This window comes from Convolutriloba macropyga, chromosome 3, assembly GCF_964194025.1.
Source record: "Convolutriloba macropyga chromosome 3, txConMacr16.3, whole genome shotgun sequence".
NCBI classification, from domain to species: Eukaryota; Metazoa; Xenacoelomorpha; order Acoela; family Convolutidae; genus Convolutriloba; species Convolutriloba macropyga.
The window spans coordinates 79,480,601-79,500,049 of record NC_134470.1 but is presented as its reverse complement, the minus strand read 5'-3'; the positions used below and the strand labels follow the sequence as shown (position 1 = coordinate 79,500,049).

Here is a 19,449-nt window from a genome sequence, read left to right as displayed (position 1 = left end):
TTATTATCGATTTCGTCAAAGAGTGATTTCTGAAATGGTAAGGCATTTAGCTTTCTCGTGGCTGACAAGGCAGGAACGGTTTATCGGCTGGTCTTCGAACTGTTTCTTGTCTGTAATTTCTGCGACAGTTTTGTCCCTGATTTTGTCCTTTAGTCACAGAACTTTGCCTTTTGCTTCACTGTAGAGCGTTCTGATTGCTTTGCCAATTTTTCCGTCTTTCACGAATTCGGTAAAGCTCTTGATGGTAGCTAATAGTGTTCTGCTCAACTGTTCTTTCAAACTTGTATTGCTATCGCTTCCATAAGTAGTTCGCCTCTGATTGCCTTGATTTCACTGCTGAAATATTCGAAGAACAGTTTTGTTGACAAAGTCATTGGTGCCTTTCTTTGTTCCGGACAGAATCAGGTGTGGCAAGACCATAGCTGTTGTCAATGCGCAACTGGTGGGAGACGTGATTTTGGCTAGTGGTCGCGGAGCTTCATCAAGAGATTCGGCAAAGACGTTGTTGATTTTTTTTTGCACTAATCGAATCAGATGATCTTCGGTTTCCAGTGGACAACTTTGATATAAATTTTGGAGAGCTTGTCACCAGCGGAAGGTGGGAAATTGTTCCAGAACTTGGTGCTTTTCTGTCGTCGTGAGGGGAGGATTTCTGTAGTTTTGGGGTATGGTAGTTGGTCGTTTGAGTAAAATTTCGGCATAGTTCCGCCGCTGTCAGGTTGTGGTTCCTGGCCTCTCAAGGAGACTAACTACGCTAACTCATGGCCCTAAAACAACAGCTAATGCAGGTCCATGATGTTGTTTTTCCTTTGATGTCGTCTTTGCTCAGCTGCGTGCATCTAAGATGGGACCATTCATGGCAAGGACTGCATTGTACGCTCTATGAATTTGGTGGATCAATTGTTTGCAGCAAATGCAAGTCCGTTTCGTCAAGGTAGTAGACCAATAGAGGTGATAAAGGCTGCTAGTTTTTCATAGATTGTAGGCTCACAAATAAATTGTAACAGTGTGGGATATTGGGCCGCAATGAGGGGCTTAGAATATATAGAAAAACTCGGATAAACCTATTAAGTATTTCTGTTTAATAAGTTCATCGCAATATTTATTCTAAAAGATATGATCCTAACTGTAAATAAATTCAAAATTTCGTTGTTTTTTAACTGGTTTCTTAGGATTCAATAGACAAAGACAATTTTATATACTTCAAATAAATTTTTTCGGTTGTTAAACCTGACGATGAACACAATGTTCGAACACTTCCTTTTTTAAACAATTTAAATTAAAATTGATAATTCTTTCTTCTCTGCCGCTTTTACGACTGTCAATTAAAGTCAACATTTAGTTGTAATCCAATGGGTAATATAATTCCTGAAGCATGTACTACTACTGCCTTGCTTTGATGCGAACCTCGATCGCGTGCCAGGCATATCAAACATGAATCTAAAAAAAGGTTAATTAAGAGAAAGCCCCTCCCCTAAAAGGGTAGTCAGTCAACTCGGGGGCAGCAAGTCAACTCTTATGTGCATTTATAAATCCTGACAGTAGAAAAAAATTGAAGGATCAGATGCAAAAGATAAAGAAATTAATGCATCAGAATTATAATCAAAATAGATATGGTAAGAAGCAATTAAAGTGTAATATGTAGTGATTTTGAATCTATAAAACAAACATGGCTATATTCTGTTAAAAAAGTGTTCCTTTCCTTTACAAAAAAACTTCATTTTTTATGGAATTCCTGTCTGTTACTTATAAGACTTTTTTTGCTTCGTGATATTGGTTATTCGTTTGTAACCAGTCTGAATAAGGCAATTGGGAATAAGTTTTTGCCTACAAATCTAACTGAGTTTTCATTTTTTATGAAACTGATGGGAATGGGAGTTTTTGGATCTATTGTACCCTTTAATTTTGCCTAGAAGGGCTCCAGACGAAGAACTATGTCTCTGACATTTACTAACATTTTCTGTTGCTTTCAGTAGCATAATGTCAGTCATCGAACAAGGCCAATTGGCTGATATTGGAAATCTTGTGTACAACGAGCAAAGAGTTGATGCTGATACTTCTGATGTAATTCACGAGGAATATGAACAGTCTTATCCACCGGAACAAGAAATTGAAGTTGAGCTGGCTATTTTCTCGAAAGGTCACGGTCTATTGAGCCCAATGCAGATTTTTGAGATAATGTTTTCTAACACCGTAAATGATCAATTGCCCGAATATCCTGAGCTGAATGGATATTATGTGGTATCATCAGAAGATAACCAGAAGTTCGATTCATGGCAGTGGTCTCCTTTTTCAACGCGTAATAAACTTTATTACAGGTTTGTCTTATGCTCTATAGCTTCATGAATATAAAAGGTGAGAAAAATTCTCCAGTGGTCATTAACTATTTATTTGTCTGCAAAGAATGTTTCTTTAATGCCCGCAACAGTAAACGATAGTTTTGAGCCGAAGGAAACTTAATATAAATCTTTCGATTTCTATAGGAATGGTACACAATTCCTATGTTTCTTGAACCAATAGAACCATCTATTTGTCAATTAGAGTTAAATATCTGATAACATTTCTTCCAATTGCGACTTCAAAACAACTATTGCAAAACTCCTTGTAATACAGTTCGATTTCATTCAATAAAAGTCCACCAACTGATAGAAAAAAAGCAAAATGGTGCTTGCAGTGAAAATAGAGGAAAAGAAATGAAGGAAAACATCAAAATAATTTTTTCCTAAGTGCCACTTTCCAGCAACGTTTGTTGTGAGAAAGTCCTTTAATATCTCTGCTGCCCGATCAATCACTAAAGTCTGATTAAAATTTATAAGTTTTCAGTGACAACAGCCATGTCTAACAATAAATTGTCACCTTTAGTTGCAGCATATATAGAATAGCTCTTATATAGAGGTTGGAAAAATAAAACTTACCAACAGTACAATTCAGAGATCGGCAAATTTTTTTGCTTGACCGATTTTTGTCTAATGGTTCTTGCAATCAAAAACGGGATAAACAAGTTAGCTAGAGGGCACTAAGTGACTGAGCAGTTCGCTTAGACAATTACTCTTAAAAAATCTCTAGGTTTGTGATTCGAATTCACTCGCTGTTCGGTTGAGAGAAATTTACCCGACGTTACTCAGTTATGTTTTCTTATTTTGAGTTTTGTTCAGATTGACCTAAACACTTTTTCACGTGCAGCATTGACTTTACATTCTGTTTCAATGACACTTAACCGATTAAAAAACAAAAGATAACGTAACTCCTCGTTCGGTAGTGAAAATGCTCACTGGTATTCAAACCAGGAAAAAAATTATGTTGAAATATCTGTTATCTGTACAGGAATTTTTAACGTGGAAATCTTAATGCGACTTAATAGTCGGAAGATACAGATTTCATTTATAATCAGTTCTTGCGGTTTCTTTTTTAATGCTCTCTGAGCAATTATTTTGGTCTTGCGTACTGCCAAATTTGTCTTATTTGCTTTTGTCCTGACGCTTTTAACTTTTGTTCCTCAAAAACTGGATAAAGAGGTACTGCCTGGAAGGCATTAAGTAGAACGTTCGACTATTTCAACTTTATGGGGCAGACTATATATACACTTCAAATTTAGGTGTATCTCGAAATGCAACACAATAATCGCAATAGAAGCATTCCAAGAAGAAGCAGAAGATTTGACAGAAGCACCCAAATATTTCATCAATAAAAGAGACAAATCGGTAGCTGGAAGTGGCGAGTTAATCCGGCATTATGTGGACGCTGTTCACGTGTACAGGTTATGCAGAAAGGCAGATATCCACGGTCTTAATCCTAACTTCAGAAGACATGTTATGTGGATTGAAGCCATAGAACCGACATCACAAGAGGCCCCTGCTAAGAAAGTAGTGGAGTATATGTGGAGAGGCAAATCTAAACCAGATACATTGCATGGAGGAACAACTTACGAGGTATTTTGATATTAATGGTGCCTGATATTAGTTGTCATGTGTTATACTTTATAGTCTGAAAACAGTCGGGTCTGAAAATACAAAGCTGATATAAGTACTTGTTATAGCTGCGAAGCTGTAAGCTGAGCGGAGCTGTATTGCGGTGCTCTTGGTTTTCACAATTCAAAGGATCCGAATTGTATTGGGGCGCTGTCTTTTTACGACTCGAATAGGAGTATTGGAGAAGTCCTTTTTACGACTCGAAGAGGAGTATTAGAGAAGTCCTTTTTTAATCAATTTTATTGGAGTGATTTTTGAAGCGGGAAATGAAACGCGTGAAAAAATTTGGAGTGATTTTTGTGCTGAACAAAAATGAAGAGCGGAGCGAAAGGAGAGTGGTTTTTGTTCATACCGCTGTTTTCTAGAGAGCGAGAAATTGAGGTGTGAAAAAATTTTCCCTAAGCGAGCGAAATTTTTTTGTCCACGTGCGGATTTTAAAAGCAGTTTTATGTAACTTTTGATGGTTACGAGGTTTGATTATGATATTGTATTAGTTTTAGGCTTCTTTTGATAGGAATTGAAGGTTTCAAGTAGTTAGTTTGAGTTAAATGTTAATTTGGAGGGTTTTGATCAGTTTTGCTGATCTTTAGACGAAATTTAATGATTTTTTGCCTGTTTTTGTATTAATGCTTTAAGTGAGATTTGAATGGAAGCTTGCTACTTAAGGAATATTCAGCTACCAATTGACTAAAGTTTTATTGGTGTAAATCATTCTTTTCTTCCGAAAATTGACAGAAAAATTGAGAAATTTTGAAACCATTTTTCTTTTTTTTTTTGCAGTTTTTCTTTTTTCTCAGTAGTCTTAGACAAGTTTCTTGGCCTATTATGACTTGACCATTGTTTTGCGAGCTTTCCATTGCCCTAATTGGAAAGAAATTTTACTCGGATTTATGTTTCCTTGTACTATTAAAAAAAAAAACTCATTAAGCTTTTCTAGTTTTTTATTTAATTTGTTTTTGAATCAAATTTCGTTTCTATTCTTCCTAAGTTTTTTATGGCTTTCTTTGAGGTGCAGGGTTCACAATAGTTGTTCTAGTTGTGTAGTCAAAAGTATGGGCAATTTTCTCCTTCGAGTCGTTTCCGGAATTCTTCCGGCTATGTTTTTTTTTAATCAATTTTATTGGAGTGATTTTTGGAGCGGGAAATGAAACGCGTGAAAAAATTTGGAGTGATTTTGGTGCTGAACAAAAGTGAAGAGCGGAGCAAATAGAGAGTGGTTTTTGTTCATACCGCTGTTTTTGAGAGAGCGAGAAATTGATGCGTGAAAAGTTTTTCTCTAAGCGAGCGAAATTTTTTGTTTACGTGCGGCTTTTAAAAGCAGTTTTTTGCAACTTTTGATGGTTCTGAGGTTTGATTATGATTTTGTATTAGTTTTAGGCTTGTTTTGTTAGGAATTGACGGTTTCAAGTGGTTAATTTGAGTTTGATACTAATTTCGTGGTTTTTGATCAGTTTTGCTGATTTTTAGACGAAATTTATTGATTTTTTACTTGTTTTGTTTTACTGCTTTAGGTGGTATTTGGATAGAAGCTTGTTACTTATGGATTTTTCAGATACCAATTGTTTAAAGTTTTGTTGGTATAAAGCGTTTTTTTCTTAGGAAGATTGAGAGAAAAATTGAGAAATTTTAACCATTTTTCTTGTTTTTTTTTGCAGATTTTCCTTTTTTTTCAAAGTTAGAAATTTTCTTAGCCTATTATGACTTGTCCATTGTTTTGCGAGCTGTTCTTTTGTCTAATTGGAAAGGAATTTTATTTCGCTTTATGTTTCCTCGTACTGTTAAAAAACTCATTAAGTTTTTATAGTTTTTATTGTTCAATTTGTTTTTGAATGCCGTTTCTATTCTTCCTTAAATTTTTCATGCTATTTGTGGAGGTTAGGGTTCACAATTTTTGTTCTAACTGTTTAGTCAAATGTATGGGCAGTTTTCTCCGAGTCGTTTCCGGAATTCTTCTGGCTATGTTTTTTTAAGATCTGTTCACACATATTCATGATTTTTGAAGTCAAATTGGAGTAGTGATTTTGGTCACGCCGAAACAGGAAGTGGAGCGAAAAGCGAGTGGTTTTGCGGCGTGAAATTTTTTGCTCTAAATTTAAAGTAGAGTGAGAAAACCGTGTTTGAACAAAAATTCGCTTTCTCGCTAGTGGTGTTTTGTTCACATGCGGCAATTACACTTTGATTTTTACTGTTTTTTTCAATTTTTTGGATCAGATTGTTTTCTAAATGGTTTTCCCAATCCCCTTATAGTCCGTTCTAGGTCTAGTTTTTTGTTTAGTCAATGAAAATTCTTTGAATTGTGCGTCAGGACTTGTCCTGCTATGTGTTTTTGTTTCGTCGTCTGACGCTCTTTTTCGTTTTACTTTTGTTCACACAGCAAAGCTGAAAAAGTCAAATTTTCTGAATGACTTCTTCCTCTCACTAACGGCGTTTGCGCGCGTGACGTCATTTTCACTCTCTTTAGAAAAAGTTTTTTTGCGTGATTAGATTTTGATCACAAGTGACTTACCTCACTCAATAAAATGACTTTTGCACTTTGAAACTTAAGTTTAATTTGAATTCGTTTAAGGTCAAAGGAACTCATATGTGCAATAAAAGTCTCTAAAAAGAGGCTTCTGTGGGATGAATTTTAACAAGCTTTATCAATTTATCGCTGCATGTTTTTTACCTAGATTTTTGAGTGCTACCTGAGGTATTGTTTATTTAAGTTGACCTAGTTGCTCCAGCTATTGAACAAGAACTTAGTTCAGTTGAGTTTAGGAGTTCAAACGGAAAAACTGATTCGTGTTTTCGAAATATTGCGCTCGAGTTAAGTTTCTTGCTCTGTTTTCTTTGAAGTCATTTGTATACAACAAAAAGACAAGCAGTCCCAAAATTTCCTCCAGGAACACTAGGGTTTATGCTTAAGAAATCGGAATGTTTCTCTCAAACAAACACTGTTTTTTGTCCTCGAATCAGACTAAAAGTTTTCATTACGTTCTAATCAATTCCATAGACTTTTCTATTTAAAAACTTTTGATATCGAATTGATCTCTTCGGCAAGATCAGTGAATAATTTCTTCGACTTCTCATGAAGATCTTTGTTGTGTACCAGATTTTAAAACAGTATCTGTTGCTGATCATGTTTTTGAAACCCAAATAGTCTTAATGGAACTTTTTCATTACCTTAGGAGCCTCGAAAACTTGCAAGCATTAGTGTATATAAAATTTGTAGATAGTTTTTCACTCATTCTACAATTTCTTGAACTTACTTCCTTTTTTAGATTTTTGTAAGAATTTTTAATGAGTCCCTATTGTTTGTTTTGAAGCCATGCAGCAAATTTAACTGGACCCGGAAAATGTAGTTTTTTTGGTGCTACTGATCGGAAATTGAACGTTTTCGCCGTGATAAATGTGTAAATTTCACCGCAATAATTTTCGAAGACATTAGTTTTGGCATATCGCAATTTTTCCTTTCTATTGGTCTCTTTTGCCTCAAATGTTATTGATGATAACGTCTCTGATTTCTCACCCAATCGCTTTGATATTTTTCAATTGGTTATTTGCTTGCTTACATATCTTTGAAAATTTCCTAAGAACTCTCTGTTGTACTCATTTAGCTGTAGTTTCTTTAACGAAGTTTCTCTGAGTTTTACACAAAAATGTTACCTCGCATTGATCTTTCTATCAATGTTTCAGTAGTCTGTTTTCTGAAATTCAGTCTCCTAATCTTTTCGTTGAAGTCGTGTGCAATAGCTAGCTTTTTCTCCGAACAGGATGGCAGTTGTGCATATTTGTTTTATAAAATTAAGTTTTTTTGACAGTGAATGTCTGGTATGTTCTATCACCTCTTTTATTTTAGTACAATTGTCTCCAATCTGAAATTAATATGCGCCAAATACCGATTGTGGCATCTCGCGAAGGAGCTTTTCTGGTGGTGTTCCTATCTAAAATGATATCTTATGATAAGGTTTTTGTTTATAGCTGCGAAGCTGTAAGCTGAGCGTAGCTATATTGCGGTGCTCTTGGTTTTTTTTTGTTTCGTCGTCTGACGCTCTTTTTTCGTTTTACATTTGTTCACACAGCAGAGCTGAAAAAGTAAAACTTTCTGAATGACTTCTTCCTCTCACTAACGCCGTTTGCGCGAGTGACGTCATTTCTCACTCGCTTTAGCGAAAGTTTTTAGGTTATATTCGTGATTAAATTTTGATCATACGTGACTTACCTCACTCAATAAAATGACTTTTGCACTTTAAAACTTAAGTTTAAATTGAATTTGTTTAAGGTCAAAGGAACTCATATGTGCAGTAAAGGTCCCTAATAAGAGGCTTCTGTGGAATGAGTTTTAACAAACTTTATTAATTTATCGCTGAATGTTTTTTAGCCTAGTTTTTTGAGCGGCGCCGATTTTTTTTTCAATTTAGATCTGTATCTGTTTCTATCTCTATTATATGGCACGCAGGTCTATTCTTTCGCAGCTATTCCGGCAATCTGCCGGCTATGTTCAGTATTTTGCTAAGTTTTTTCAAGTGCGGGGTACAGGTTTAAAAACGTTTTGATTTCTGCTCAGTTAATTTCCCTAGTTTATAGGGGTGCTTGATAAAAGCAACTGAACGTTAGTGTGGTGTCGGTGGTAACTGAAGTTATACAATTTTACAGCGTGCAATTTTCCGTTTTCTATTTTTATCAACCAATCAAAAGCTAAAGCGTGATACCGATCGACAGTTTGTCATGCCCTTCACGCTCTGGTATGTGAAAACTTTGAATCAGTTTTTGCATCCAATGTTTTAATGATTTTTCTCTTTGCATGGAAGCATTAGCTAGCATACTCAATCAGGTTAAACTAATATTGTGCTAAGCATCTATCCTCTAGAGTGAACTGTTTCATTTTAGAGTGAGCGGAGAAACGAAGAAGACATGACGTCAACACCGAGAAAGAAAGCTAAACTAGATTCTGGTAATTCATTGTCATTCTATTAACTCAACTTGTGAGTAACTGATTTCGTTTTCAAAAGTTATTTGGGGGGTTACATTTCATAATTCTGTAAAAAAATAAACTCAGACGATGCTTCATATCCGCCGAGAGTGAATAAATAAAAAATAAATAGATATTTAAAAACAAATAAAGTTATTTAAACTGGAATAAAAACGTTCTGTTGGTCAATCATCTCTTCAAAATGCCTCATTACATTCACTGCCTCCCTTTGTTTTATTATCCTGCAAGCAAACCTTTTGGACAATTATCTGTTCCATTTTTCAATTTTGTTCCAGGACTGAACGCATTGTCATCTCCACATAGATCTCGAGGAGCTCTGTACAAAGTACACATCTCCAATTTGGACCCGCAAGTGAACGATGGAGACATCCAGGAATTATTCGCAGACTTTGGTCACATGAAGTTCCACACTGTTCATTACTCCCAAGAGTGAGTGTTACTCTGTTGTAACCGGATCTATTCTGCCCTTCCTCTCCCCTGTTTTCTATGCCCTCCACTAACAAATTGTGTTGCTATATAGCACGATACTGTAAAAAAATTCGCCTGAGGGGCGTAAAAACATATGCCCGCCAAGCTAGGGATAGGGGCAGGATAGATCTCTAAACCAGTTCCTAACCTCCGGAAGGTATCAGTACTGATTAATAGCCGCCCTCATCTTCTCAGCCGGCTGTTATTGCGCTCGTATTTTTTTTACAATTCAAAGAATTTGAATTGTATTGGGGCGCTGTCTTTTTTTTAAGATCTGTTCACACATTTTCATGATTTTTGAAGTCAAATTGGAGTAGTGATTTTGGTCACGCCGAAACAGGAAATGGAGCGAAAAAGCGAGTGATTTTGCGGCGTGAAATTTTTTCGCTCTAATTTTAAAGTAGAGTGAGAAAACGGTGTTTGAACAAAAATTCGGTTTCTCGGTAGCGGTTTTTCGTTCACATGCGGCAATTTCACTCTGGTTTTTACTGTTTTTTTCGATTTTTTGGATCGGATTTTTTCTAAATGGTTTTCCCAATTCATTCACAGCTCATTCTAGGCCTAGTTTTTTGTTTGAATTAAATTTTCATTTCTCGCTAGTGGTTTTTTTGTTCACATGCGGCATTTTGACATTGATTTTCTGTTTTTTTTTCTTATTTTTTTGATCTTATTTTTTTAAAAATGGTTTTCCCAATTCACTCATAGTCCATTCTAGGTCTAGTTTTTCTGTTTAGTCAATGAAAATTTTTTGAATTGTACGTCAGGACTTGTCCTGCTATGTTTTTTACTTCGTCAAACTTTTTTTCGCTTTACCATTTTGCCGCTTTTTCGACATTTTGCGTGAAATCTTTTTGACTTCTCTAGGCTAGTTTCTCTCATTCTGCTAAAAGTGAATTTGAACATCAGTTGCTAAGCAAAGCAATTCAAAATGAACAGAGTCGGTATAAAAAATTGAAGTCAGAAATAGAAACGGGATAAAACCATAAGGCCCAATTTTAGATGCCCGCTATTTGAACGTCGTTCCTATAAGTATTAGTTACCACCTCTAATGCTTATTGGTGTTGATAGTAGCCCTTGTAGCCTCTCTCTAAGAAACAGAAGTATGTTCAACTACGAAATGCCATCAAAATAAATCGGACTTAAAAAATATTTTTGTACCAAAATCTTTTTTTTTTTAATATATTCTATTCGTTCAATCCCAATCATGCTTATTGGAATCAACGGCGGCTATTTTCCGGCAATCTGCCGGGTATGTTTTATGATTCCGTCCTAAGTTAGGGTCGTAATTGATATTCTGGTAGGGTGTGTTCTCAAGTGAACAATTTTTTCGCTTGGCAAAAATTAATTTAGCCATCCACAATTGACGCGGTTATATCTCGATGCTCCATTTAATAGACTGCGACGACCATTGGCACTGCCAAATACGCATACTCAAAAGACGAAGTTCGAAAAATCATCCTATTGAATTATTTGGAGCTATTCTCGGATAACTGGATTATTTGGAGACTATATCGTCGTGGTCTTAGTTGTATAAAATCGTTGTAAGTGTTCAACTAAACTTTTCAACAGAAAAACTATTGCAACTATCAGTGCTGCCGAAAAATGTGACTGGTGTCCTAAGTTGTTGACCAGATCATTCCGAGTTGCTATTGATTGATTGGGTCTTTCCTATTATTGCATTATAGCCCCCCTCCTCCTCCCCCCCCCCCCCCCCCCGACCAGCTTAGTAGTATGATAACGTACAGCCCCCATTACCCCGTAGATATACCTTAATGGGGTGGTATAATGTCAACAACCCGATTAATCACTGTTTGTTGCTTTGTATTTCAGCTCAGCGTCGCTTTGTTCAGCTGAAGTTCACTATGATAGTAAGCAAGCAGTGGAGAGTGTAGTGAGACAGTACAATGGGGTACCACTCGACGGGTGGCCACTATGCTTAGCACCCATCCATACGGCAGGAGGTGACTAGAAATTAAAAGTCGACCCTAAAATGGCAAATAATTGCTCTCAAGTAAAGTTTTTTTAGCAAGCATTTTGCTCGGCTGGTCTTCTAAAGCAATTGATGGCTGAACCATTTTTCAGCCTGAGGTTGACTTTTTGAGATCGATCGAAACTTGAATTAGTAAAGTCCGATGGCATTAAGGCCGAGTGAAGGCCTGTTAAAGCTCTACTACTGTAAGTGTACTGTACGGTTTATCCAAAATGGCGGCTATTATAGTACTCCTATTTTTAAGATAATCCTAAGGATTTGGATTTTATTGGTGCACTGTCTGTTTAAGATCTGTACATGCTCTAAGATCTGTAAAGTATATAGCAATTGTATAAGACCTCCGGTCTCTTTTATCGCGATTTGCTGTACTGTCGACGTCTGATTAATTACTCTCTAATGAAGCATTTAGCAATTAGATTAGTCATGTGCTCTTTTTAATGCGATCTTTTGCTTGACCGATTTGTCGTCTGACCCATTTGACTTTTCGTCCTTAAAAACGGATAACGCCCGGAGGATATCAAGTTTCTCGAGAGCCTCACGCCCTAGTTTCTAAGAATGCGATTCACCAAAACTGTTTTGAGGAGACAATTTTATGGTATGAAGGGTGGTTCTTAAATTTAAAAGTTAGATACCCCCACACCAACAGCCAACGCTCCACCCTCTTTCAGCTGTCGATTTGGACCCCCTCTCGTCAAGCGATTTGGAATCCCTTTTCGGTCACCCCCACCCTTAATGCTAACATCCTGAAGCCCCATCTGGCTACTACCGAAGCCAACCATGCGTGGTTAGGTTGAGAACATTTCGCCCGACGCTAGTCGGTTATGTTATTTTTTTTTGTCTGAACTTTTGACTTTTTGTCCTCGAGAACGGAATAAATTAAACAGGTAAGGCACATATGGCATTCACTCCCTGAGCATTTTAGTTAGCCTTAAACCTTACTAGTCTAAATAAGAGAATCGTGGAAACTGTTGAGGAGACATAAATTCATGGTGAAGGGCGGTTCTTAGATTCTTAAGAGTTTGACCCCCCCCCCCGCAACCAAATTCACCCAGCTCCCTCTCCCTCCCAACTCCACTGTAACCCTCCCCTCACTTTAGTCCCATCCACCCCCAATCCCCACCCGTGCACTTTGTCCCAGCCGTAACCCCGCCCATTCAAACCCCCCCTCCCCGCCACGCCCTTTCTATTAAAGTAAAGCTAGCCACCCTAAATTTTAGCTAGCTACTGATGAAGCCAACCGCTCGGCAGTTGTTTGAGAGCAACATGCCCGTCGTGTTTCGGTTATGTTTCAAAAACTTTTAATGACAGCGAAGAGTGAATGAAGAGATAATTATAGTTAAAGCAGTTATGAGACGATTGATGAGCTTATGATTGTTCGAAGTGTTTTGATTTTTTTTGGTTAATTTTCTCTACCTCATTGGTTTTTGTTCATTCTTCCTCATTTTTCCTGCGCGCTGACCAGCAATTTAAGAACACCTAGTACAAATTGATCATTGTCTGAGAGACATCAACACTGAAGCGCTTAATTTTCACTTGTTATGGTTTCAATGAGATCGAGCTTGCTATGTTTTCAGTGTTTATGCAGATTTTGTGCTTGTTTTGACCCAAAAAATTTTTCTCCTTAGATATCTTTCACAAATTTCATTTTGTTCATCTATCGGCTGCAGTGACTGTGGTTAATCTTTTCCATACTGTCAATGTGGAGGTCGAAGGAAATGGACAGCTTTGACTTCGGCACGAATTTGAGAGGAGTTATTGTTCATATGTTCAATGGAAAATGCGGGCTGCTTTCATAGTATTTGAGACGATTTATTTCCCGAGTTTTATTGTGAGAACTTTTGATTTGATCTAGCATACCAGTTAATGCTCTAAATTATTTGGTTGCTGTTGATTAATTGTTCTCGAACGAAATTCGAAGCAATTATTGTAAACCTGTGTTTTTTTCATGCAAAATCTTTGCTTGACTGTTTTTGCTCTTTTGATCTAGAACATTCTTTGACTTCTAAACTGACTTTTTCAAGCGTGTCATTCATTTTTGAGTGATCTCAATTGCTTTCATCCAAAAATAAAATTTTTTGCTACAATAAAAGTGATTGTAGGATAAAACATCACAATTGCCTGATATCCTGGTGGTGGTGTTGTTGTTGTAGCTGTTGCACAGAGCTGCAATTCGTGGGTAATTTTGGCGTATATCGGCGTTTAGTGCAGTTTTGGGCTGTTTCTTTAGTTGCATTTGTATAATAATAAAGTTACGCCATTTTGGGTGATATGCGGTCCTCGGATTAGGGGGACCACGAGGGATCTCCTCAAATTCGGGGAAAGGGGCAATGAGGGCGGATGTTTCTGTGCAGTTTGGTCGCGTTGGACTGATAAATTAAGTCCAGCCAGTTAGCTACCTCCACGGGTCTTTCCCACAGGTCAATGGGTTTTAGGTCCCTGGTGTTTTTTTGCAATTGAAAATTTGATTGAGGTCATTCTGCTACTTCACATTTGGGACAGCGATTATCGACATTACTACAAATCCTACTCAAGTAACAATTCAGCAGGGGGCAGTATCCAGTTCTAAGTTGCGACAATCGGATACGCGCAATTCGTGGCAGCGTTTGTTATTCCACTGCTATTTCTGGTAGAGGTGTGCGTAATTGCTTGCTTTATAACGGTGTCGCTGATAGCTGCCGGCCAGAAATTTATGCGCTAGCATTTCTGTGTGACTTTTAAAAGGCAGAATTTCACTCTCATTGTTTAAGTCATTGTTGCAAAACACTTACACACATTAAGTGTGCGAACAGGTTTTTGTTATGGATGGAGGTGGTCCCAGTTTGTATTGAAGATTGTAGAGGTGAAAATGGTATCACCGTTGTTCAGGAAGCTCAGACCGATAGCTTTAAGTTACTGAGAGCGTCTCTTCTGTGTGGCTCCAGTCGGTACTAGTAATCTTTTTCAGTGTTGTTGCGCTGTTGTAGTTTCTCATTGGTGCTTCTGATGTGTTCTCTAAAATTGAGAGTGCTATCAAAAATGACACCTAGTTCTTTTCTGGTATTGGTGAATTGTTGATAGTGAGGAGTGGGTCAAACTTGGCCTCCCTGCTTCAGGTTGTGAAGACAATAGCACCTGATTTCTCAGCTGTGGTTTGAGTTCTCTTCATTCAAGACAGTCGCCTAAAATATTTGTGTATGGAGTTATTATATCACGTAATTTTTCAGCATGTGGTTGAGATGTTGTCTAAGTTTTATCGTGAGCGTAAGACTTGGCGTTTACACTTTTTGAGGGTAGTGGCAGCTTGCTCATGTAGATCTTGTAGAGTATTGGCGATAATACATCGCTTTGTGGAGACCCTGTTTGACTTCTCTCCACTAAGATTTTTTTTGTTTCATTTTACGTAAGAAAACCTGCCCTGCAAGTATGCAGCGAAACAGGCACGCCGAGACAGGAAATATAGCGAAAAAGCGAGTTTTTTTGCTGCGTGAATTTTATTACTCTAATTTTAAAGTAGAGTGAGAAAACCGTCTTTGAACAAAAAATCGCTTTCTCGCTAGTGGTTTTTTGTTCACATGCGGCAATTTGACTTTGGTTTTTACTGTTTTTTCAATTTTTCGGATCGGTTTTTTTCTAAATTGTTTTCCCAATCCATTCATTAATTCAATTGAGCTAGCTGAGTTGTTTACTCTTATCTATGTTTACTCTTATGTATTTAGTTACAATTTGTTTCAGAGATTCCTTCCGAAAATCCCGACGATGATTCTCAATTAATGACCAAAGTGCACGTGTCCAACTTGGGCCCTGAGATCACAGATGATAGACTGTCTGAACTGTTCACATCTATCGGAGGCACAAAACGATGTGTAGTCCATCACTCGTCATCTGGAAAATCATTGGGTAAGTCTACTTTTGAAGCTTGAGAAGTTCTACTCAAAAAACGACGATTCTTAAACATTTTGAACTGTTTATTTTTTACGGAGATTATATTTCACCGATTAAAAAATTGAAATGTGAATTATTTAGTAAAAAGGTAAAAATATAAAAGCTATATATGACATTTTCCACTAGAAGGTGGGGGAAGAAATTGGCTGCATTTTAAATTTTTCAAAATCAAATACAAAAGTTCATCATTATTTATGTTGGGGCATTAGTTATTTTGAAGCATGATTTTGATCTAGGCGAACTTAATTTCATTATCTTTATTTCAGGGACTGGAGAAGTTACATTTGAATCAATGAATCAAGCTAGTGAAGCTATTAAAAAATTCGACCACTCAGCATTAGAGGGTTGGCCTTTACGTCTCTCAGTCATCGGCAATGTTAAACCTGTTAGCGAAACAACCAGTGGATAAATTTCATTTTAAAGACTGTCTGATAAACTATGATCCTTGATTATTTTTGCGTGTGTTTATTATTGATTTTATTACTGTCTTGCTTGCTCTTGTTAGAAATTTGAAATATAATCTAATTGTTTTTAATTGCTCTCGAAGGAAGTTTGAAGAGATTATTGTAAACTTGCGTCTTTTTTATTATATTTTTTGAGCTATTTGTTTTGTAATAGGAACTTCAACGCCAAATTTTATAGCGAATTCCCTATTTTTCATGTTTTTTTTAAAAAAAATGTTATTTTCTGTTTTTCTTATATCGGGGGCACCGAAGCGTTTTCAAAGCTCGTGCATTGGTTAATGCTTATCTTTTAATGTCATAAAAATTGTTTTGGGGATATCGGCGACAACTTGTGTAAACTTTTCTGTAGTTGTCAATTTTTTCCTAATTTTAAAACGTTTTCTCGTTCTTATTGATGTTTGTTTCCTCGTTCTTATTGATGTTTGTTTCCTCTATGTGCCGTCAGTTTTCTGCTAGCCTGCAGCTTAGATTTTTAGCAGGAAAAACGATGCTTAGAGGACTTACGTATGATGAATTGGAAACATTCGCAGTGACTTTCGTATTTCGATTTTAAGTCTTAAGAACGTTTGTCATTTTCAAATTTTTGGAGCAGATGTTTTTAATTGCTCTCAAACGAAGTTTGTAGCAATTATATTAGTCCTGTCGGTCTTTTTTATGCGATTTTTCGCTTGACCGATCTTTCGTCTGACGCTTTTGACCTTTCTTCCTCAGAACGGGATAAACAGGTAGCGCCCAGCGGTCATTAATTCTCTTAGAGCCTTTCAGCTGTTTCAGCTCAAACTGTTTTGGAGACTTATACTTATGGTAAGTAGGGCGGTTCTTAGAGGTTGAGACCCCCCCCCCCCCCCCCTGTTGACCCCCACCCCCACTATTGCCTCCGACCCCCACCGCGCTGTTGCCCCCCCCCCAACCCAGTGTTGCCCCCCATCAGCCCCCGGTACACCCCCCCCCCCGTGGCTAGCTACTGTCGAAGCCAACCGCTCGCCGGTTGTTTGAGAGCAATTCGCCCGACGTTAGTCGGTTATGTTTAGAATATTTTGGGTTATTTTTCTGAGCTTGGAGCTGTGTTTTTGCGTGAGCTTTCACATTAAAATTTTGATGTTGAATATATCTCTTAGTCTTAGTTACCATCTCTAATGCCTATTGGTAGTGATGCTAGTACATGTATCCTCTCATTAAGAGACAAGATTTTGTTCAACTACGAAATGACTTTAAAAAGTTTGATTAATGTTTTTGTACAACAGTCTTTTTATTTTGTTCTTTCAAAGCCAATCAGGGGCATGGAACTGCATGGCGGCTATTTTCCGGCTATCGGCTGGGTACATTTTTGGTCTCTTCTGTTGGGTGAGTTATGTTCGGGCTGCTGATCTACAAGTGCAATGAAAGTACTCAAAAAATTGTTCAATTATGTTCTTGAATATTATTCTATGAAACTTTTTGACCTGTTGAAAAGCTGCGGTATAATGGGATTCATGTGTTGACATTGATTGATTGAACCATAATGTGTTGAAGTCAAATTATCATCATATTGTGGCTCATTTCGCATTTTTTTTTAAGAATCTGAGTTGCGTGATTGTTTTTGATGATAGATGACATATCCCACTAAACTAATTTCAACGTTAAAATTGAGTTCGTGTTTTTTTAACCAATTCACGATGGTTATTGAGACTTACGCAAGAAAGAAAGAAAGAAAGAATACATTTCTCCAAATATGAGACAGCAAATTAAATCAATTTAATTAAAACATTTACTTAATCATATAACATAACAACAAAACGTATCTCGGAGAGGACAGATAGACGGGGTTATTAAACCCACCTAGTATCTGCCCTGGCTAAAGTTAAATAGTTACAGTTAAATATTTAACATTCCATGACCAGGTCACCGGTGCCAACGCCTAGGCAAACAAACCTCAGAACGCTGTCATAGAGACATGAACAAGGAACAATGCTTAATCGGAAGAACGACTAACACTGTGTCTTTGCTAACGAGAGAGACGTTGATTCCTAGCTACTATGTATAAAATAAAAAAAATTTTCTGCAGTTCGATTTTCTTCGTCGATTTTCTATGTGTAGACTTCGTTATTTTGCAAAAATAATACCATTTTTGAAGCCTCGGCACTTACGAAGTAAGTGCCGGAACAATTTTTGACAGGAGTTCATGGAAAAGAAAAGAGAAAAAAAAACTTTTTAAAAATATAGGATACTAGCTCCTCATTATTCAGCAAGTAACTTTCTTTGAATTTATGATAAAATTGCGATATTTTTTGCCAATTTTCGTCTTCAATATTTTGTGCTAGAACTTCATTCTTTCTCAGTATGTTAAATAACCTTGCACAACGATATGAAATAGAGGATTGCTCAAACTGCTTTTTAAAGGAGGGAATTTTTAGGTAATTTTTGGTAGACCTTCTAGTGTTTCTGGTACTATGCTCATATTCAAAGAGTTCATTTAGATAAGTTTGGCTATGCATCTTTTTCAATGATTTCAGGACAAATTTCAGCGGCTCATATAAATGAAACTCGAATACTGTTAGCAATTTATTAGAGATAAAAATGTCCCTGAAACTACCTGACAATTTCCTGAAGTAAATGAATTTTAATTTTTTTTCTGCAGATTGTAGATAGGTAAAAGCGACGAATAACTGCAACAGCCATATACCAAAATACCGTATTGAATTATTGGGTTAACATTGCTTCGGTAGTAATCAATTAACTGTTTTCGGGGTGCATAGTGACGCAGCTTACATATAATACCACACTGTTTTTAGAGTCTTTTAATATATTCTGTATGTGATTGAAAACTTAACTTACTATCTACCAAGATTCCGAGATACTTACAAAGATTTCCAACTTCAATAAAAACATCATCAAACTTAAACACTGATTTGGAAGCACCATTTTTGTTCCCTATATTCATTTGTACGGTTTTTTCCATATTTAGTATTAACTTATTAGCAATCAACCAATTATTGTTGTTCTGCAGATCTTCTTGCACTGAATTATTGTCTTTATTGATTGCGGTGAGGTTTGTATCATCCGCAAATAAAATAACATCAAGAGATTTGCAAACTGTTGGCAGATCATTGATATAAATGAGGAACAATAACGGACCCAAATTTGAGCCTTGTGGAACCCCACAAACTATGGAATTCCACGATGAACAGGCCCCATTAACAATAACCCGCTGCTGTCTCCCATTTAAGTATGATGTTATCCAAGTTAAAGCTGGGCCCCTTATGCCAGTGTTTTCGATCTTTTTTAATAAGATATCGTGCTCAATGGTATTAAAAATTTTTTTAAGATCAAGAAAGAAACTGATAGTTTTTACATTTTGGCAATTCAATCTTATTTTTTCGACTAATTCAACAAGAGCGTCAATTGTACTGTGTTCGGCACGAAACCCAAATTGCTTATTGAAAAGCAAATTATGATATTCCATGTAGGCATATATGCGAATGAACAAAGCACGTTCTATAATTTTACTCCAAACAATTAGAAGAGAAATTGGTTTGTAGTTATTTTCATCTAGTTTTGATCCATCCTTGTGAAGGGGAATTACTTTAGCCTTTTTCAGATCATCGGGAAACATTCCTTCTTCAAATGATTTATTGATTACCTGAGTTAGGTATAGAATCGTGATATTTGATGATAACTTTACTATGA

General features: G+C 36.7%; 2 protein-coding genes across 2 annotated transcripts in view; one reads left to right on the top strand and one right to left on the bottom strand.

Annotated features, from left to right (window-relative positions):
• The window catches only part of LOC142336504 (protein SSUH2 homolog), a 611,495-nt gene that overhangs the window by 589,704 nt on the left and 2,342 nt on the right, over window positions 1-19,449 (bottom strand). The window lies entirely within an intron of this gene.
• On the top strand, window positions 1,945-15,894 carry LOC142337314 (uncharacterized). Its single transcript, XM_075386513.1, has 7 exons — window positions 1,945-2,318; window positions 3,596-3,929; window positions 8,838-8,901; window positions 9,216-9,369; window positions 11,239-11,369; window positions 15,110-15,274; window positions 15,586-15,894. Exons 1-7 carry the CDS (start codon window positions 1,981-1,983, stop codon window positions 15,726-15,728), a joined length of 1,329 nt encoding a protein of 442 aa, XP_075242628.1. The 5' UTR covers window positions 1,945-1,980; the 3' UTR covers window positions 15,729-15,894.